At 40.6% G+C, this 21,892-nt stretch overlaps 1 protein-coding gene across 1 annotated transcript in view; it reads left to right on the top strand.

The window, feature by feature from the left end:
* Positions 1-21,892, top strand: part of CRYBG3 (crystallin beta-gamma domain containing 3) — a 94,795-nt gene that overhangs the window by 54,815 nt on the left and 18,088 nt on the right. The window contains exons 8-17 of the mRNA XM_080374571.1: positions 1,877-2,016; positions 3,363-3,477; positions 4,587-4,622; positions 5,686-5,819; positions 7,655-7,781; positions 12,407-12,549; positions 14,584-14,710; positions 15,689-15,721; positions 19,653-19,762; positions 20,293-20,419. Of these exons, the coding sequence (XP_080230697.1) occupies positions 1,877-2,016; positions 3,363-3,477; positions 4,587-4,622; positions 5,686-5,819; positions 7,655-7,781; positions 12,407-12,549; positions 14,584-14,710; positions 15,689-15,721; positions 19,653-19,762; positions 20,293-20,419 (1,092 nt within the window). The remainder of the gene's footprint in view (positions 1-1,876; positions 2,017-3,362; positions 3,478-4,586; positions 4,623-5,685; positions 5,820-7,654; positions 7,782-12,406; positions 12,550-14,583; positions 14,711-15,688; positions 15,722-19,652; positions 19,763-20,292; positions 20,420-21,892) is intronic.

Genomic DNA, 21,892 nt, shown 5'->3' with positions numbered 1-21,892 from the left:
TAAGATGCACAGACATCTGAAAACTATGAGGAGGGTTTTGTGGTAATTTTTTAAAAAAAAATGTGTCTAGCAATACACTTACAATTGAGGAATGGTGTTCCTTAGTGCTTTGCCATAAAGTAACATTGTACTAAAAGTCTTTTTTCCTAGTTATTCTGGTTTCACTCTTCTGAAAACAAAAATTCTGGTGTTGCAGTTTTTGTTCTAAAAACAAATGGGGCATTGTTTGCAAGGTATGATACAGAGGAAACACGCTTGTGCATGAGGGAGAGTTGGCAAAAGTAAACTGTTACTTCAGGTTTCATGAGGAAATCGAAATAATACCCTGAAGTCCATCTATTGTAATTGCCACGTTTATTGCTGACAGTGAAATAACTCCTGAAAGAGCTTTACTTGCCAAGAGGAGGTGTGTTCCTCGGTGGGATGTTACTCCATCATTTGAAAGCTACACTCAAAACCTATGTGAAAAAGGAGAGCGCGCAGGTGTTGTTGTGAGATGAGGTGCTGTGACTTTTAAGACCTTCCGTGCCCTGTTGCTGGGTTTCTCTGCAAGCTGTTGTGGTTTTGCCCTTCGGGTCTGGCAGAAGCTACAGGCCAGGCCGTACGGTATCTCTGTCCTGATATGAACCTGCCGGCGTCCTCAACAAATCCAGTAACCAGGTGCTTCCTGAGGGCATCCTCAGGGACGGCTCCTTATCCCTCTTATCTAGTGCATATGCAAGGGGCATCTTCCTCCAGCCACGTTTAGAACTTTCCAGGGTCCCTGTATGCTGTCCAAGCCCTTTGTCCTAATGCACATGGGTCCGTGGGCCAGGAGGGGATAAGGGGAAGGGTGCTGTGAAGTTGTCACTGAGAACTGGAGGTTTCCAGCAACAGCTGAGCAAACTGGGAGCAGGTGAGCCACCTTTCGCTGTAGCAGGAAGGCTGTTCTGTAACGTGCCGCTGGAGCAGCACCCTATGGAAGATCCTCATTGATTCATGATGCGTTTGAACACTGGGGGAGAAAGTATTGGCCATGCGTTTTATAGAAATATTATGACACGAGGGTGGTTCAATAAAATCCCTGCAAATTCTAGAGCGGATCATGTGTTCAACAAGTTGTTCTCCAGCATGGTGTTACCTATCAGTAGAAAACTTTCAGTAAGGTAACAGGGGTTGTTGCTTTGTAGTAACAGGAAAATTACTAAAATGTCTACTTAACAAAACAAATACTTTATAGCACTGATCTTTTTCTTTTTTTTTGTCTAAAACGTGGTAGATGTATTTAGCGTGACAGAAAATTGAACTCGTATGGCTTGAAACCATAGTCAGATGCATTACAGAACCTAACTGTCACTGAGGGAGGGAGATGGGGATGTAGCAAACGCTTCCAGACAGTTTTGGTTATGCTTGCATCATATGTATCTGTGTGTGTTACGGAAGCACTGTTTTTCAAAACAAAAAAGTCGGTGGTATTGTAGGCATGGTTTGTCCATCAGTAAATACTGTCAGATCCTTGACTTGGAGAGTATTTAAACTGAGCTTTTTAAAAGTAGCTTAACAGGCGTAAACGCATAGTTCTTCTTTGAAAATTAGTGGGAGCTGGAAATTTAGTTCCCTTAGCTTTTCTAAAAGTTCCAGTCTTCATTTGAAGAAAAAAAAAAAAAAAAAAAAACAAAAAAAAAAAAAAACCAAAAAAACCCCAAAAAACCAAAAAACCCATAATAACAACCAAACAAACTAAAACCCTCCCATCATATGAAGCCTGGAGTTAGATTAGAAGAGTCGGAAGACAGGGGGAAAAAGAAGGAAACCTTCCTGGCCCTTCCCCCGCGGCAAGGGGCCGGGCTCTGGAAGCATGGATAAACCTTACTTACCCTTTGATTTGTTTCCACAGGGCTGCGGTGTTCCAGAGGCAGAATTCTGCCCGGCAGCTGGCAGCACGGAGGGACTCCCTATCGGCATACAGAGTGCGGTTGCCAATTTAGAAGAACTGGATGTTGAGAAAAACCCTTATATAAGAGTCAAGTCAGGAGTGTGAGTACTGAACCTTTTTTTAATAGCATTTTGCCAGCAGGTAGAGGAGTAACGTCATGGGATGGAAGTCAGTCAGCAACAGAAACTATATTGGGGAGGTGGGGGGAGCGCTACAAATCGGGTAACATACACTAGATATTCCAAACTATACATCTCTGCGTTGTGGTATGTGGGCTCCTCACAATGGAACCAAATTTTTGAAGGCATTTTTCCTCTAGTTACTGGCAGAAGTCTTCTATAACACTATCTTTTAGTAGCTTTATAAATAGATTAAGCAGCTCAGCTATAATTAGCTTTTAGTTCACTGGAGAATAGATGATGTCTCCTTAGTCCTCCACCCTGCTATAACACTATGGCTGAATACCAGAAAATAAATATTGCATCATCCAAGCATTTCTCAAGCTACAGCCGTATCCTGACTTTCTGGAGAGAGGTGATGCGATATGATACAGGCCCCTTGGTAGCCCAGCATTTCGTGCATTGAGCAGAATAGTCTGTTTCCTGGGTAAGTGGCCAGCACTTTGCAGTTCCTAAAGTTTGGGAGTTCTGTGCCTCTTCTTATAAATCATTGCAGAGTGACATTAGCTGTTGTGTTACAAGAGTCTGGAGTCTGCCTTTCCACATGAGCCGAGCCTTCCTTCCCACAACCTCACAGTACATCTCTGAAGCTTGAGGTGGTGAAGGAATTAAAAACAGAGTCTTGTCTTTATTTTGATAGAATTTATTATAGCTTTTAACTGCTTGTGGTCGGTCTGTGTAGTTTTAAGAAAATAATTTTTCATATGGCTCATTGCATCTTCCTTCTTCCCTTATTTGGTCTGCTAACCCCGTGTCCCACTATTTCGTTCAGCTTTTTGATTTAAAACAGTCTGAAGGAGTCTTACCATATTTAATCTTCATGTCAATACTATGATAGCCTACTTTCCAAAGAAGTCTTGTAAATCATCACTATTTTAATAACTGAAAAAACAAAGTAGGATTGATATTAGAAGCCTTTTAATTCCTAAGGTGACAATCTGAGGTAAAATTTGATGTGTCTCATCCTCAGTACTAATGATGCTTTTGTGTATTCATAGCGTAACAAAGTCACTTCTTAAAGTAAGTGAACAAACTGGTAATTATCTTCTCTTTCATTTATGTTTAGCTTGGACTGAGAAAAAGTGAGATCATCTTGGTATTGATGTTGCCAGTACATTTAAATATAGCTTTGTTTTGGTGCGCTGGCAGTATCTAAAACACATCATCTGGCTCTTCTGAGTACAAAAAGGAAAATAAGTTTAATAAGATGTTTGTATTTGGTAATCTATCTAATCAGATCAATAAATCCTGTGTCCCTATTGTTATAGATGGCTTGCTTACTCAGACTTTAATTACAAAGGAGAGATGAAGGTTTTGGAGGAATGTGATTCACCATCTGGAATTCCTTCAGCAGATGTAAAATCTCTGCGTCCCTTAAAAATGGTGAGGACTTCACAATTTCCTGATAAGCTCTGTGTCTTCCTTTTTATGTTGTTGCTTCCCAGAGAGTTTTGACCTAAATATGACTTAGGTTAAACCTTATCTATGTAACATCTCACGCCATGGTGTATTTGCAGTGTTGTAATGGCACAGCAGTCACCTTGGCTTGCTGGGCTTCTGATTCACCAGGACATCTTCCTGGGAAACTGCTGTTGTGGAGTGGAGATTGAATAAGCCAGAACTGAAAGGCTCTTAATTGTATTGCAGCCAACACCAATTCATTAACTAAAAAAGCTCTTCAGAAGTTGTTGATTTTCTTTTCTTAATGGTACAGCTAGAATCTACCAGGGGTGGAAGATCAGGTGAGGAGTTTATTACCCAGGTAGGATTCCTGTGACCACACATTGCACAAAAACCTTGGGAGGTGCAGCTGATTTTTGTTTTGCTAGACAGCACGTAGATCTAAATACGAAAGAGTTGTGGGAGGGTGTAACACATAACTGTACTGTATACATAGCAAACCTCAGAAAGAGAGTTTAAAAGTCACAAAGGAATAAGATGTAACAGCTGTCTTTAGTCGCTCATGGGAAGTAGGTGTCTTATTTCCTCACGGAACGTTATTCACTAACATTTTCAGAGAAAGTGCATTTGTTGCATTTGCTCTTCGACCATAGATACGAATATGTCAGCCTCTATTTTCTCTCTCTTCTGGTGTTCATAGTTTCTTAGTGTTCCACCATCTCTGTTTAAGAAACTTGAAATACATACAACAAAGATCTAAAAGTTAATTTTAAAAATTGGTCAATATCAATTAGCTTGAAAACACATAGTAAATATTTGCTTTTACTAATAAACAGTGAAGGAATATTTTCAAATTGCTTGCACTCCTACAGGCTTGTCAACGCACCAATTTGTTCATAGGTCAGGATTATAGTGTCCCTGGCCTTCAGGAATTTTCAGAGTATTTAAACTAGCATTTTATTTGGCCAACACTGAAAATGGTGAATATAATTACAAAGACTTCATGCTCCAATAGTACTACAAAATACACGTCAAAGCTTTAAGTTTTATATAAATACTTTTTTTTTCCCCCCCCTCTTTACTTTTTTTAGGGTGGACTGAAAGTACAAATGCCAATGAATGTCAAGGTAAGCACTGAGGACATTGAGAATAAAATATGAGCACATTGGAAATATAAAACCTTTGTTTAAGCTGTCGTGGTTTTTTTGTCGGATGTGTGATGTTCGATGAAGTATTCAGTGTTTGCTGATGAATAAATATTCACTAATGCTGTCAAATCCAGACTTTCTTACTAGTGTTCCGTGAGATGTAAAAGTAGTAGTAGTTTGTTTCTTACACATTAGGAGAATGTGAATTTCCTATAGAAGAATTGTAAAGCTTTTACAAAATAAAATGAGTTTTCCTGACTGACACATCAGTCACCATAATGGAAAAGGATGAGAAGAGATGTTCCTATTTAACATACAGAGTTTAAAAAAAGGGAGGGGAGGAAGAGGGCAGGAATAGGACTGTTCCTTCCTATACCTGATCCCGTTGCAAGAGTTGTGAGTGAGGCCATGACCTTTCTGTGATTTGAGGAGCAGAAAGCTAATCCAGTTATTGTTCCTTTTCCCTCCTTTTTCTAGTTCTTCACAAAAATACTAATGTTTTAGGTAACTTTTAATTATCCAAATACATGCAAGACTTGGGCATTTTTCTAATCAATACCGCAATAAATATTAATACTATTAATGGCTGATCTGTGTGATTTAGCAGATGAGGAAACGGAAGGGACTGTTAACTGCAGTCACTGAAATAACTTCAGCAAAGTCAGAGAAGGACTTTGTGACTACTTTTGAAGGATTAAGCTCGGTGTGTCTAGCTGTGACCAGGTAGGATTCACTGCAGGCTAGTATGCACTGCCCAGGCACAGGATTACAGAATAAATCACAGTCGTATAGCTGCAGAGTGCATTTATGTATATAGAATTGTGTGAATAAGTATTTTTCTGTGGAAACGTCTGCAAATAGCCTGACAAGGGCACTTGAGTCAGAAGGGCTGAGGGAATGCAACACTGAATTTTCTTCATAGTGATGGCTTGTTGGAGGGGGAAGAAGGATGTCTTCCACGTACTGTAGCAGTACACCCCCCCAGCCTTCAAGTTACTGTTCAGGGCATTCTTAAGGCATTGTTTAACATCATGTTTTCTAGATAATAATATATGAGAAAACCCACTTTGGAGGATGGTCCAAGGAGTTTTCGGAAAACATCAGTTCTGTCCCAGCTGTGTTTGGTGGTGAAGAGGAGTTTCAGGAAATTGGATCAATACGTGTAATTGGTGGAGTGTAAGTATATTTCACTTTTATATTTATTTACTTTAAAATAGGAAATCATAACTAAATGCTGAGAAGTACTGACTAAGGGGGGGGTAGAATCTCTCGCTGGTAAGATGTTTTGAAAAGTAAGGAATATATATTTCTTCTGTCAGTTGTCGACCTTGAATAAAACCACCTCTCCATGTGGCTTATCTAGGGAACATAGGAAGATAAAACTAAATGTGAGAGAGGTGTGAAGTCAGTGTTTACCATTTGTATGCCAATAAACTAGGCCACTTTGTTCCTTAATGACAGCATTTACACAGAGCTTTAATTTATATTGCTTTTTATACTTCTGATAGTCTCTAATGAATTTATGGAAATGACCTTGGGTAGGTGTGGTCAGTCTTCAATTGGACAGTATAATGCCTCTGAAATCTATAAACTGTTTTATTGTTTTAATGGTTTTCCTTTGCAACCCTGCTGTGTGGTAGCTGGCATTAAGAACCCACTCATTTTCCTTCACTGGGGCCTCAGATCGATTCTGTGTTGCCCTGCCTCGCGCTCTCTGTCGTACACAGGCACGAGAAGGGCTGTGTGACGCAGCCCTTAGGTCACCTGCTCGCGAGGTAGGCTCAGCGCCAGCTATTTTAGGTAGCTACCAACCCCACCATGCATTATTCTTTCAGCCTCTCCCAAGACTCAACAGGACAGGACTGTTTGAAAGCATGCAGGATGTTTGCTTCGGCCAAGGAGCTTAGCAATAAAATTGTTTTCAGAAATTCTTATTTTTTTTTCTTCCATGATTTCAATGTTAATACTTCAGTATAAAGATTCAATCACACGCATCCTTTCAGGCTGTTGTCGGAATCTTACAAGCACTAAATTAAAAATAAACTTAATTGTGAATACTCTAAAATAATCTATTCATAAATACATTATGTATTTACTATTGGGGAAGCCTCAAATTATTAAAAATCATCCTTCTGTCTGTTGTGGCGGCTTTTATATTTAATACTGCGGTAACTTAAACAGCTGAATTAATGTAAACCAAATGGTAGAAAGAGTAAGGCTATCCCTGCCTGCCAAATTTCAGTGCTGACAGAATTTGTACAGTAGTTCTAATACTTAAAAGGAAGCTTTGATGAAAGAAATGCTTACAAGAAAGAAGGAGGGGGAAGCACTTTTTCAAATTAAGCTCCATTAGAGCTTTCAAAGTTGATGTGGAAATACCTTCTTTTAATTGAGCCTTCTTTGTTCAAAAAAAAAAAAATTTTAAAAAAAAGTTAAAAACTCTTATTCCCTTAGTGCTAAAATGTATTCCATATGCAATATTTTATATATATTCAGTTCACTTGTTTACTCGTATATATGTGTTTTTAGATGAGAGCAGGAAACAATATAAGCAGGTTAAAGTCTGTTCTGCTGAAATCCCATTATTTTGTCACCTGCTCCAGCAAGGGTAGAATCTCATCACTTATTAATACACTGAAGACATCTACTGCTTGGTGTTTTTTTCATTAACAGTTGGTGGGTTATGGTGTTTTGGCTGGTGTACTGGCCTCTCTAGTGCTGGATGTTGGTGTTGGGAACGTGGCTGACCCAGAGGAGGTGTGCGGGGAAGTGTTACACAAAGAAACTGTTGTTGGAGAAGGAATCGCATGGAGTATCGATCCACGAAGAACACTTTGCGGATGACTGTTGTGATTTCAAACGAGCGTTGCCTTGTTTGTTAGCAGAGTCTGTGGTACTCATTGTAGGGTTCTTAGGATGTTCTCTTCCCCTTTTATTTGTTAGGGAAAACCAGGCGTGCAGTCATTTTGCTTTTAGTTACTTCTCTTTCTTTTGTTGTGTGGTTGCTGTAGATGGGTTGCCTATGATAAAGAACGCTACAAAGGCCATCAGTACTTGCTGGAGGAGGGAGATTATGAAGACAGACACTCGTGGGGGGGAACTGACAGTGTCCTCCTGTCTTTCCGGTTCCTTCAGGCTGTAAGTACTTTTATGAATTTCACACCAATTATGCACAGTTCTAGGCATAAAGAGGAGGGTTATTCCTTCTATATGGTACAGCTGTCTTGGGTTTAGTCGTTCCATCTTTTGCCCAAGTTCATTCTGATTCTTTTCCTACTTGCTGAAATTTAGACTGCACTGTATATACATGGTAAAGCAAAAGCAGGCTCTAAAGAGCCTTTGTAAAGTTCATACAAAGAATGTATCTTGCAGAATTCCTTGTCTACCTGCCAGATTTTTCAAATATCTCACTTCTGCACTTCAAGCTATTTGAATCTCTAGAACAGAATTTTCTTAAAAGTTTAACCATGAGGAAGTGTACAGTGTAGTTCTTTATTAAAATAAAAATAGCTTTTCAGCACAGCAGCTGTTGCAAGCCTTAAAACAGCATTACCCTCTGTCTCTGTGATTTTTGTGCCAGAAAATTTTGGCAGCAAAATAATCATGGTGAAAAAATCCCTGCTACTAAAGTGTTTAGTGGGGGCACAGATGAAATAATAATAAAAACTGTATCAAGAGTCCAGTATTGGAAGCCAAGTTAGACTTTTCAGTGCTGGGGAAACATGGGATTAGAACTTCATCATTTCCTTTGCTTTGGCATTTTTTTGTTTGTTGGGGGTTTGAGGATTTTTTTGTTATAATAGGAACTCTGTGAGCTTTAAATACAGCTGCAGAGAGTGACTCCTTTTGAGAATTAGATTGTTCACTCTGAGATTGCTCAATCATATATACTCGGTTTACTCATCTCCTCATGTGAGGAGGTGTGATATTCCTGAGCCAGGAATTTTGCGAAGTTTGAGGGTAGGCATTTAGAGCAAACTGACTGTCTCAACAGTCATTACTTAAAGGGAAAAACATAAAGTTAATGTGAACCCAGAAAGGCCATGCTTAAATTCAGTTCGCAGTTTTGGTTTTTATAAAAGGTACCTAGAAGAATCTATATTTATAATCAGAATCTATCATATAACTGAAAGATAGAAGAATAAACTGAATTAAAGGAAAATGTCCTTCTCTAATTTATTTCCAGGTTTCTGAGAAAAACAGGCTGTTTTTTGAACGTGTGGAGTCCAGCTGTGTTATTGATTATATCTTAGTTTTTCTTTCTTTTCAGGCTATATGTAGGATACTTGAGTAACTTAAATTGATCTTTTTAGATCTTCCTCTTGTCAAAGGACACAATTACAAGCTTAAAATTGTGCACGTGCCTAGCAGGGTTGACCTTCCACATATATGCATGTATTTAATTTGACTCGTGCCAGGAACAGTCATTAACATTTTAAAAACATGTATCATTTGCACTCATATACCGACATCGATCATGCAAATTGGCATATAAATACCGATGTATGTAATAAAAGCGTAAGTAATGCTTTTTCTCAAATTGTAGCATAACTAAAGGCAATTAGCTAGTTGCCAATAAAATGACTCATGGCACTGGCATTTTGTTGTTCGGCTTGACCAGCAGATTGACTGCCTCGCTGATGTGCAGTACGTAGGTCAGCGTTCAGGCTTGCCATATGCTCCCTTCATGACTTTGTATACGATACTCAAGGTCAGGTATTTAATAACATTTTAGTACCAAACTCTTGTTTTCAAAAGGACCTAGGCAAAAATCCAAAACTAGTTCTGTGTGCTGCAGGCCCCTTGTGAGCACAGTAGGTCTTCTCGGTCATCTCAGAAATTCTGTCTGAAGTAGCGTGGTAACGGTTGCAATGGTGTCTGACTCAGCAGGGCTGTTCCTGGATATCAGATCTTTGTTGCTCTTCCCTAGAAATTCTGTTTTAATCAGGTGAATTCAAGAGTGTCTGCGGAAGATGAAGGATTTTGTGACATGTAGCCGAGTTGCATTATTCATGATCAGCTTAGGGAGTGGGGCTGGGCATTGACGCTGCTCTTCATGTGCACTCGCTCATGTGATCTCATGTAGGGGCCAATCCAGCTAGGGTATTTTTGTTTGTTTCTTTTTTTTTATTTTTTTCTTTTTTTCTTTTTTTTTTTTTTTGGCTTGGGCATGACACCAGACGACCTTGACTGTGTTGGCTTTAAGGCCAGCCCAGACCTGGAAACAACTTAGCCTGGCTCACGCAGCTGAAGCTAATGAGCCTTGTGTACCTGAGTCAGCTCCAGGCAGAGCTGGATCAAGTGTCTTTGTGCCGTGCTCCCAGAGCAGGGAGTGTGGTACAGGAGCACGTAAATCGCTTTGCAGAGAGCCAGGCTGGGTGCAGCGTGCTTCATTAGCCTGTGTCAGTCCCGGCTCTGTCGACGTGGCTTAGTACTATGCAAAGCGATTCAGATGTTCCTGCGCCACGACGCTCAGTGTGACAGGTTCCACCAGAGCTTATTAGCGCTAGGAAAATCCAGCACGTGTTTCTGTACACATACCAGTGACTGCAGTTCGGCTGAGGCATGAATTTAATTTTCTGACAAATTGGAAGGTTAGATGGCACGCAGAAGAGGGATTGTTTCAAGTCACCCTTCCCCACCCACTGGTGAAGGTGCATACGCATGTAGGCATGCTGCGAGAGTTTTCAGTCTTAAATAAATTCTGCTGCAAACAGTCACAAGCTCTAATGTGGGGATTCAGGGAGTGTTTTGAAAGCAGAGATAGAAAGAGCTTGAAGAATTGTTTTTCTCCAACGTACTGCCAGCTCTGTTAGCAGCATCTACATTGGACGCACCGGAGTCAAATACAGGGCTTGTTCCTGAGGGCAGAGAGCAGTTTGTACTGTGCTGGCTTGGGGGACGCTTGCATTTGCTTCTTTTCTGCAGCGTCAAATGAGGGAATCTGTGGACCTGGGGCTTCCCGTGGCTGTTGTGGTTGGGGAAAGAGCAAAGTGTCTGAGTCCTTTTCAGTGGAGCAGAATGTGCTGCCTTTGGAGCTTTCCCACTAATTTTTTCAAGTCTAAAATGATTTGCCTTGGTCTAAAAGTCCATTTTTATGTATTTCTTCTATTGCTTATTGTAAGAGAAGCTGTAGTGAAAATTTAGGGAGGACAGAATGATGGCTGAATTTGAAACGTGTTTTAAATGCGGTAACAATCATGGGTATATTTCAGTATTTTAAATTTAGTCAACGAAATCATGTGCAGATTTGATCTGCATGGATTTTTGGGAAGTCTTACAAGTCCTTGCTTTAAGACTGTTAAGAGTAGCTGGTTTTCATTCATAAAACTGCACTAGTGGTTTTTGGGGTTAATTGTTGTTTGGTTTGTTGTTTTTTTCTAAAAAAGTAGTCTGAAGCTGCAGTTGTTTATGATGATTTTGCCAGACCTGGCACTTTGATTTCTAGTGTATACCTGATGTAGTTGTGACTTTTTAAATAAACAAAAGAAGGAGATGGTCAACATAGTAGGAAAACCAATTTTACTACAAAATTTGTTCTGTCACTTTTTAGTGTCCTGTAAACAATGCAGAGAGGTTGAGCCACATCAAGTGTTTGTTCTAAAACTGGTTTTCACTATTCGTGGTGACTGAATCCTATACAAAGGTACGGTGTCCTCTAAGGAGTCTAAGTTTGATCAGGGTCACTGGGCCAAATGAATCTGACTGCATGCCTGGCCTGGCCTTAATTTCTGAGTGGTTTTTGATTGTTGCAAGCCTGTTTTCTCAGTGTAGCCTTCAATTTACTGCTCTCTGGTTGGTAGCTTATAAGAGCTACAGCAGCATTATTTAGTGCAACAATTCCTGTGATGGTGTCCTCATACGTTTGTGATTCTGTATCAGCTCCTGTATTTGCTTGATAACCTTTTCTCTTGTTTACAAGACTGACTTACTTTCAACTTACTGTAACATTGCTAAATGTTTCAAAAGCACTGAAATAGAATTGAGTTCATGCTTTCTGTTAAAAGTTAAAGGAATAAAGTGAATGGATAGTTGTTTTCCATTTTCCCAAGCAGTGACTGAACTGTGTGCTCGAAATTGCTAAGTGGTTAAAAAGTTAGAGATTTGAAACCCAAATTCAAATAATCTGAAGCTGTGCAAGTAATCTGGTCAAAGAACTATGCTAGCTGAAGGCGTAAAGCAATGGCACATGGCTATGTAAGTGAGAACATGGCAATGTGATGTGGGATTTATTTTACAGCTGTAGTGATTAGGCAGTGGATACAGTTAGATGCAATGGATATATCCAGAAACCACAAACCCCTTGTGCTGGAAAGGTGATCTTTTCCTCTCCATCCTTATTGCCTTGTCACTAGGAAAGGATGAGGAAGGAGAACTGGAAGTAAAAAGCTATAGTCATGGTAATGCTTGGAGTAGTCATTTGTGAAGCTGTTGGAAGTTCTAAATCCCCAACCTTTGTCTTCCCCCTGCAGGCTTCTTTGCACTCGTAAGTCACCCTCATAGAGGAAAGGATGGTGTTCAGGGGCAGCAGGGTCTTCCTCTCTTCAGCGGAAACCACTGAAGGCCATATCAGATTGCCAGACTTCCAGCTAGGCACTTCAGTGCCAAAATATCCCGTAAAGATCCACACAAGGGACCTAATTCCCTTGACTGCTTTATAAAACGCTCTCTTTCATGCTACAACTCTTTTCCAAAATGTTTCATGTTGCAAGGTGTCATTGAGCTGTGACAGCTTGTTGTCTAACTCCTGTGCTGCCTCTTAGGATTTCATAGAGTCGTCAGTGGCACTTTTTCAGTCTGATGATGAAGATGGGAAAACATTAGATGTTGTCAATGAAGAAATCCCTGATTTGGAGGAGACTGGATTTGGCCCAGAGACGAGATCGATTCTTGTGAGAAGTGGAGTGTAAGTCTACTGAAATACATGAATGGAAGTATTAAGTATTTTTCTGTGCAGTTGGGTTTGGCTACATCCTTTGACAGAATAGATTTCACAGGGTACAGGTGGTTAAAAAAAAAAAAAAGGTGTTTTTTTCAATTTCCTTGGTAAATGGAAGAAGAAAAAAAGAAATCTTCTCTAAATCTCATGCCTACACCTTGATTTGGATCTGCATATTCTTATTACTAGAAAAAGCTTGTGATGTCCCTCCAGAGGTCACACAGACTGTAGTTTCATGATACAAGGACTTTGACAGTGATACAGAAGAGGGATTTTAAGTTTGTCAAGAACTAGGATACCTTTGGGGATAGGTGGAGGCTGTACAGAAAGGATGAGCTGCGCCTTATTTATAGTAAAGTCAGGCTGCTGGCACTGAAAATTAAGATGCTTTTTAGAGAACTATTTAAAAGAAGGGGATTAAAGCAGCAGTTGTGGGAGAGTACTGGTTCAAGCTGATACAGCCTACAGGGTGGACTTGGCTAACTTTCAGCATGCATATGTGAAGTCCAGGAGGAAAACAAACAGCACAATTGCAATAAATAAGAGGGGCACATTAGACCATCTGCAGTATCTGTTGACAGATGCTTGGCATGAAATAACATCTCAGATACAGCAGATACTGCAGACATTCACAGGAAGGTTCAGCAGAGGCACTACCAACTCTACAGGAACGTTAGAGTAAGCTATTATAGGCAAAGGAGTGGTACTGTACATAAACAATGATATTCAAGTGCTGAAACATAAAATACGTTATGGGAAAAGATCACTATGGAATCGTGGGTGGAAGTTCCAGACTTTAATAGTAATTTTAAAAGTGCACTATTAACATTGTCATACCTACCCTAATGGTGATGGTGACAGGGATCAGCAACTGTTAAGTGAGACTAAAAAAGCCTCAAACTTAGGACAGGTAGCAACAGTGGGGGATTTGAACTACTCACATAGAGACTGGGTAGTAGTGTCTCATGAGGATGAGGTACAAGGATGACAGGCTGCAACACAATTTGGAGTAGAGATGGATGAGGAGGGATAGAAATGAGATCTGTGGCATCCTGAAGGTGTAGACAAGCTTAATGCAGCAGCATTCACAGAATCCCACATGACAACAGTTTAGGGGATGCTTTGCAGAACTAACTGGAGATCGCTTTAAAACAGAGGTGGGGAGCAAAAAGCCTTTTTTACACCAGAGGCTGTGAATTTCTGGAACTTCCTGATGAAGGAGCCTGTGTTAACAGATAGCAACAGGAAATTTAACAAAGCATTAGACAAATTAATGACAGGTTCATAAACAGGTGCTGAAAGGACTAGGAAAGGAAACGCACTCTAATATCCCTAACATAACAGCCCCGGGTAATGGGTGACTTAAGAGAGGAACACACCACCACAACTGGCAAAGTCAGTGGTGTCTAACTAGCCTCCTTCTCCTTCTGCCACTGCCAGAGAGCTTGCGTGGGGCTGGAGGGACTCTCGATCTCACATAGTCTGGGGGTTTCTTTGTTCTTGCAACAGAGAAAGTAGGGTGGGAGAAGCTCGAACTGCCAGCTATTGCAAGCTTTTGCTTTATCTCATCAAGGCTTCCTCACTTACTTCGCTCTCTTCTTGCACCATTTTTCTTAAATCCAGCTGGAAAAGTTGGAAGAAAGCCCTGTCTGGGGATGCTCAACAGGTAAAGATTCAGCTGAGAGAGATTCAAAAACTTGTCAGTTAAGTGTCTTTCCTCTGGGCTTCTAAGCAAGGCATCATCTCATGCTCAATGTATATTTGATAGAAAGGCAGAGACCCAAAGCTGTGTGTTTGTCAAAGTAGTGTTTGCACAGTAAAAGCAGAAAATCAAGTGTGTAACAGCTCCGTGCCTCTCATTGAGTCTTACGTTGCACTGTCTGTCAGATGGGCTTAACCAAGACAGCTGGACAAAATTGTTCTATTTAACTTGTTAGTATTTTCATCAAACTATACAGAAAGATGTGATGTTTTCAGTTTAATGTTTGCATCGTTCTCCAGGTGGGTCGCCTATCGGCAGAAATACTTCTGTGGAGATCAGTATATATTGGAGAAAGGAAAATATAAATGTTTCTTTGACTGGGGAGGATCTAGTAAAATCATCATGTCAATTCGACCTGTGAAGTTGGTGAGTTACCAGAACTTGTTAAGGGGAAAACTTAAAAGAAGTTAAACCTTTGGAGTTCAAAGCGTACAATAATGTTATAATGTGGGCTGTGCGGTTTAATCCAATTGTCTGTTTACTTGGAAACAATTTAAAGACCCTTGTGAATGACATAAAGTGTCTGTTCAGGGTGGAGACTGAAATGGACGCTCTGGATCTTTCTGTCTGTTGAGAAGATTGTCAGGGATACTTTGTAAAAACAACTGCCCTGTGGCATGCTGCGTTCATGGAAAGAATAATTTGCCTTAAAACATAGTAATTTATGGAGCCTAATTGATAATGGAAATAAATTCTCAACTGTTTCTATCTGCCCCATGTTGTGTAATAGAGGTCTGCTTATATTTTTTTTTTTCTTATTTTTATGCTAGAATATTTGTAATACATATAGTGAATAAAGACAGGAAATATTTTTAATCCATTATTAAATCTAAGGTAGTGCAACTTGCCCAAATAGATTAGTGCCAGAACTGTCAAAATCCTAATGCGAAATAAAGGCAAACCTCAGCAATAAGTATATTAATAAATGATACTGCTGCACTGAAAATAGGAAAGCAACATTTAACCTTATTTTGAAGAGCACATGTTGAAAGAGGTGTCACAGTCTTCTGTGGGTTTTAATTCTGTCTTTTTTTCAAGAAATAGACAGAAAAAATAAATGCAGACACATTTACATGGACCCTAATCCACATTAGGTGAACTAATTAATACTGCTGCAAGTTCTTTGTGTGAAAGGCACGGAGCAAGTCAGGCAGGTAGTCGTGAGTTTACGGGCAGCTGATGGAGGAGGTTGGGGAAGAGAATTGTGCCAGGAATCTGCGAAATGGGGGCTTTTTTCTGCTCTTGAGTTCATAATTAACAAATTTCAGGAACTTGACCTGTCTTCTAGGAAATAAATTGTAGTTAATATTTTTTATTTATTGATATGTATTTTTTTTATTGCAGGAACCACTTGGGACGAATGAGCCTCCACATTTGGTATGTTGGCATTATGTAACAGTCTCTAGTACTAAAGTACATTTAATAATTAAATACAGGTAATCTTGAACGCTTTACTTTGTTACTGCAGATAGTATCTCAGTATTATCATCTCCACACAGAAAACCATTGATGGGAGGAAACTGGTAGATGTATAAAGGTTAAGTTTGCTAATGCTCTGCTCTTTGCTTTTGCAGACTATACCCTTTAGTATTCTGTCCTCAGAAACACAAGCAGTTCAGTAGGTTTTTGAGTGACTTTGGCTCTCCCTAGCTACTTATTTTCCTTCTCTTTCCTTCCTGATTCTAGAAACTCATTATCACATGCATTCATCCTTCTTTGTGGTGTACTTTCTTTCCATTATTTTGCATTTTATCTGGTTTGTCACTATCTTGCTCGTACATGAGATGAGAAAGTATAAACTGCAGAAAATTGAACTGCATTCTTCAAACCTGCAGGCGCATCGACCCGGGAAGTTCAGTTCTTTTAGTCTTGTAGGCTGGTAGCTCTGCTTTCCATACTTTCCAAGGAACATACAGCTGCTCCTTAAGGAATAGGCACCACTTGCTCCGTGCTTCCCTTTTCCTCATGGTAACGTATGACCGGAACTGAACACATCCTGATTATATTAAATCTATGAAAAATCTGTTCTACCATACATTCTGACAGTTTCCCTGAAAGTTGTGTCTAAGTTGGTGACGACTTATAAAGAGAAAGCAGTCCCTATAATTCACTTCTAGTCTCAAAAACTAGTTAGTTTGGGGGTTTACTTTTGGTCCTTATCTTACAAAATTACGTTCCATTAATGTACCTTTGTGATATCTTTCTAAAACAAAAACCTGCTCTAAGTGTTTGTGCTCATCGCCAAGCATGGTCTATGTCTCCCACAACATTCTTTCCCAACAGGGTTCTCCTCCCTTCCTATGTTAGTTGTTTGATTTATTTTTTTCTGTCCTGGAGTATGCTACTAGCATGGGTGATGATCTGAGTGGTTACATTGCTTTCTCTATGATATGCTTTTAATTAAGCAAACTTGGAAAATTTTATTTCAAGAAACATGCCATTTTTTTGGACAAAAGAGACTTCAGAGCTCATTGGTTCTGCTTCAGAAAGCTGAAGTATTTTGTCATCTGGACAGAATGCTCTTTCTTGCTTGGATGGGTATAACAGCCAGAAGCACATGGGAAATACATACATTGTGTTCCTTAGGTTGACCACACCCTTCTTTTTCTCCACTTATTCTAGTTCTACAATTTTATGGTTAACCCAGCACTACAGGAAATGTTTCCTGTCTGAAGACATAATTGGTGTATTATTTTAGTCTTAAACACTGTTTTCCTGCCAGACCTATTCATGTGGCAGTTTGCAGCCAAATCCACAGACTTGCAAGTATGTTCACAGTAATGCCTTGGCAAATGATACCAGATAAAATAACAGACTCGGACGAAATGGTGACGTCCAAACAGTTGAAGATAATTTTCTCTCCATCTTCAACTCTTCTATTTTTTCAGGATCACCCAGAAACTATTCTTTGAAGTGCTTTATTCCACCTTGAGTATCAATTAAAACCTTGTGCTTTACAGTTGTTTTATTTCCAGTAATACGTGGGAAAAAAACCTTCTGTGGGTGGGTATGCACAGTCACTTGTAAATACTGACGTGCTAGACTGTTTTGCCTTTTGTGCTCTCTAATAGCAGTCCTAACTCTGTTTGTAAAAAAAAAAAAAATACTGTCCTGTTTTATCACAATCCTGGTTTTCATAAGATTCTGCCACAAAGCTAGGGAAGGAAGAACATAATTCATATTGCTACAGTTCTTTTAGGGGAAATATTTTGAGTAAGTTTTTATGAGAAAAAAATTAATTGCTTAGGGTAAGTAAAGGACAGTCTTTTGGATAAATACACAGAATTTCCCATTTAGAGTAAAATAGAAGTTTCCATGTATGCAACAGTCTCTCAGTTTGGAACTTCAAAGCATGGTGTGTATGAGCTGGGAAATCCTTAAGCATCGTAAGCATCCCAATGTCTGACCTTTGTATAAGCTATATACCAGTTATTTTTAGTGATTATACATTCTCCCACCTTTAATAAACATATGTCTGAGCTAAGGGGACTGTTTTCACTGTCTACAAGAGTGTATCCTTTCACTTCTGTTTTTAGTTGCTTGTCAGAAACTGAAAAGCAAGTAAATTTTCTTAAATCTCTCAGTAACTCCCCTGACCTTTTCCTCACGCCAGGCTCCCTAATAAACGAAGTACATAGAATACAAGAATGTCTGAAGTCACCAACTCTAAGAAGCCATTAATTTTATTTATTAAAAATACAATTTGGTTTTTCCCAGCAAGAACAAAGCCTCTTTCAGTAGCAGTTGACTTGTACAGATGTTTTAGGAAGCAGAGATAATTGCTTTGATAACTTGTATTTGTATTTTAACGTGCTATCTGTTGACTTTTTAGGAAGTGAAACCTTGTATAATAATGTCAAACTGACAAAGTAGATAAAGCTGCAGTTTGAGATTAATTGCAGATATGCAGTGCTTTCACTGTGAAATCAGAGCTTCAGCCGAGCTTTTGTCAAATTAAGACCACCATTCATTATTATAGATATATTCTGTATAAAAATGAGTTAAGAGACCTTTTTTAAAAGCCTTGCATAGCATCTGGCTTATGAAAGACCGTGTATGTGTACATATATATGTATATGTTCTTTTATAAAGAGCTTTGAGATAAGTGGGTAGAAAATACTATGTAATTACAGCTTAAATAGACGCTCTGTGACATAGCAGTACAATTATATTTACAGAAAAATCAGTTACACTTTATTCATGATATTGTATCTGATTTGTGTTCTCCCATTTGCAGTTCCAGCATGTAAGGCCAGGTTAAGCCTTGTTCTCTCGAACAGGAAACATACTCATTTATTTTAAAAACACAGACAGAGCTTTTCCATAAAATCATTTGCTGATACTTGTGTTTGGCCGCCTTGCTCTGTACTGGCAAAAGCATTTGATTTCTTTTCTTTGGCAGGAAGCTAGGCCAGTTTGGGGCATGAAGGGGGAAGTAGCTCTTGCAACAGCCATCGTGTTTTTCCTCCATTACAGAATACAAGCTGTTCTCTTGACACAATTACATTTTTTCATTCTTTTCCAGCCTCTTTTTCAGGCTTTGAAGTGAAATTCACCTCAGTTACACAGCGGCAGTACAGAATTCTAGGCGACTTTGCTGTAGGTCATAGCCTATAGCATACTGCTTTTTTTCCTTTTTCTTTTACTGCAGCACTTTCAACCTTACTGCTTTTTCAGGGTGAATTGATCACATCTTACTGGTGGGGTATGGTTCAATGTGGCTTGAATTCTTTTATCATGACATATAAAACCAGCTTAGCTGAACTTCAGAAGTTCATGGTGCATCTACCTGCCTGTACCCGGTTCCCCCCGAAATGTTCTTAAATGAGAAACTACCTACGATCACTGTGATAACAGAAGATTTCAAGGCACTTTATCAATAGTAGCCCTGTATCTTTGGGCCAACACTTCCCTGTCCTGTTTTGAACACCGGATTGCTGAGCTGTAGCAAGAGTTAGCCGCAGTTCAGGGGCGCTTTGGCTGGAAGATAGCATCCCTCAGTGCTAGCCTTCTCTTTTTCTCTGGGCCCTCTGCTGCTGCAGTTGAACTCAGGCTTGATACCACTGCCTTAGCATCACTGGGGAGCATCCTGTACCGGGCCCAGAGACGGTAAAACACTTGGATCTTTCTAAAACTAAAGCAGTTGTAGAAACATAAAAGCTTCTTTAAATGAGAATTCATCCTTTTTATTGTACCTTTGTGAATCGAATGGATAGTTCTCTAAGAGCACAGCTATCTCTGTTTACGTTGATGATAATGCGTTCATTTTCCTTCTAGTCATTGGTTTTGTTTTGTTTTGTTCTTGTAGCTCAAAGCTTTCAGTAATACACATTTCCAAGGAGCATGTATAGATTTCACAGCAGAAGTTTCTGATTTTACATCATTCATACCATGTTCTTTTAAGGTTCTGCGGGGATGGTAAGTCTGTTTTTACATGCCACCATTTTAAGTAATGTGAAATATATATTTTTTTAAACACTACTAAATTTCAGACAGGTGAAAGCACATAACACATACCCATTGTATTCCATCATGTTTTAGACCCTTTGTCTTGCAGTGCATCCCAGTAACTGTTGTCCTGTCATTGGTTTCAGTTAGTGTGCATTTTGCTTTCCCTCTGGGAAGTTTGCAGTTACTGTGATTTATTTATTTTTTCAACTCCAGTTAGAATGTATTATAGATTCTGAGAACTTGGTACAGTAGAAGTGTCTGCATTCCACTTGCGTCGTTTGACTCTGGAACTGAGATTTCTGTGCCACATGATTTGGTTTTGCTGGTTTGGTTGCTTAGCCACATAACCTTTCACATCACCCTTACTTTTAAGCTTAACAAGAACAAACAAATTTTTTTACTCCTTGTTTCCTTAGCAAATACTAAATCTTGAAAAAAACCTTACCTTTAATAAGCAGCTAGAGCAGGTGATCTTTTCTGTCACGTTATTTTTGCAGTTGGCTCCTGTATTACCAGGGGGAAATCACTGACAATCACTGCGTGCTGGAAGAAGGCCTCTACGTTGACCTCAGTTCCTGTGGCTGCCCGACTGCTGCAATCAAATCCCTCAAGCCTATTCAATACGTAAGGATTTTATTGGGGGGAAAAAAAAACACCACAAAAAAACCTTTCAGAACTCTTTTTTTTCTAGTCAGATGTCTGACGCAAGTGCTTGCACTAAACAAACTCCCACTCAGGGAAAAGAGCGAAGTTTGTTTTCTTGGCTTACGGAATTTTTTGGGTTAGGAGCAAGCCAGGCTGTGTGCATGTGGTCAGTTGTAGGCGCGTGCTTTTGAGTGTTCTAGGCTCAAAGGTGCTCTCTTTCATACAGGTTGTGTTGGTTGGCAATTTTCTGACTGGTCTTGTGGTGGGCTGACCCTGGCTGGACACGAGGTGCCCACTGTCACTGCCCTCCTCAGCTGGGCAGGGGAGGGAAAATACAGCGACAGGTTCCTGGGTCGGGGTGAGGGCAGGGTAGGGGTCAGTCACCAGTTACCAGCATGGGCAGCACAGACTCAACGTGGGGAAATTAGTTTAATTTAGTACCAATCAAATCAGAGTAGGATAATGAGAAATAAAACCTACATCTTAAACCCCCTTCCCCCGCCCCTCCCTTCTCCCCGGCTCAGCTCCACTCCCGGTGTCTCTCCCTCCTGCTCCCCCAGCAGCGCCGGGCCGGGCCGGGGCCGGGGTCAGTCCCTCACAGCTGTCCCTGCCGCCCCTGCCCCCCACGGGGAGGCTCCTCGCCCCCTGCCCCAGCCCGGGGCCCTCCCAGGGCGCAGCCCCCCAGGCCCAGCCGGCCCCAGGGGGGTCCCCGCGGGGTCCCCAGCCCGGGCTCCTCTCCCCACGGGGCCACGGGCCCTGCCAGGAGCTGCCCCAGCGCCGCTGCCCGCGGGTCACAGCCCCCTGCGGGCACCCCCTGCCCCGGGGGGGGTTGGGGGGTGCAGTCCATGGGCTGCTGGGGAGTCTGTGCTCTGGCACCTGCAGCTCTTCCTTCCCCTTCTTCACCAACCCGGGTGCCTGCAGGGCTGTTTCTCTTACGTGTTCTCCCTCCTCTCTCCAGCTGGTTGCAGTTGCTGTTGGTTTTTCCCCTTCTTAAATGCACTGTCCCCGAGGTGCTGCCACCATCGCTGCTGGGCTCGGCCTTGGCCAGTGTTGGGCCCGTCTGGGAGCCGATGGCGTTGGCTCCATCACACACAGGGAAGCTCCTGGCAGCTTCTCACAGAAGTCACCCCTGTAGCTCCTGGCAAAACCTTGCCACAATCTCAGTATAGGTCTTTATGATACAGCTCAGCGAGCTCAGTACTCAGTGAGACATTTTGTCACGCCATCTGAGCTTAAGGGGCTACATTTCTAAGGCCTACAGCCAAGGTTCAATCTTAAAGCAAACTACACACGGAAGACATGAAAATTGAAATTACGAGGCAGCATATACTTGCCATAATGCTGTGTACTGTACTATTTTACAGAAATATAAAAAAGGGTTTGGCCTCCTAATGGCATCTCAAGTCATGGGTCAATAAAGTGGTATAATATACCGTGCATGCGGCCTATGAG

The sequence above is a fragment of the Falco punctatus genome (assembly GCF_963210335.1).
Source record: "Falco punctatus genome assembly, chromosome: 2".
In the NCBI taxonomy this organism is placed as follows: domain Eukaryota; kingdom Metazoa; phylum Chordata; class Aves; order Falconiformes; family Falconidae; genus Falco; species Falco punctatus.
This window is presented reverse-complemented; position numbering and strand designations above follow the sequence as displayed.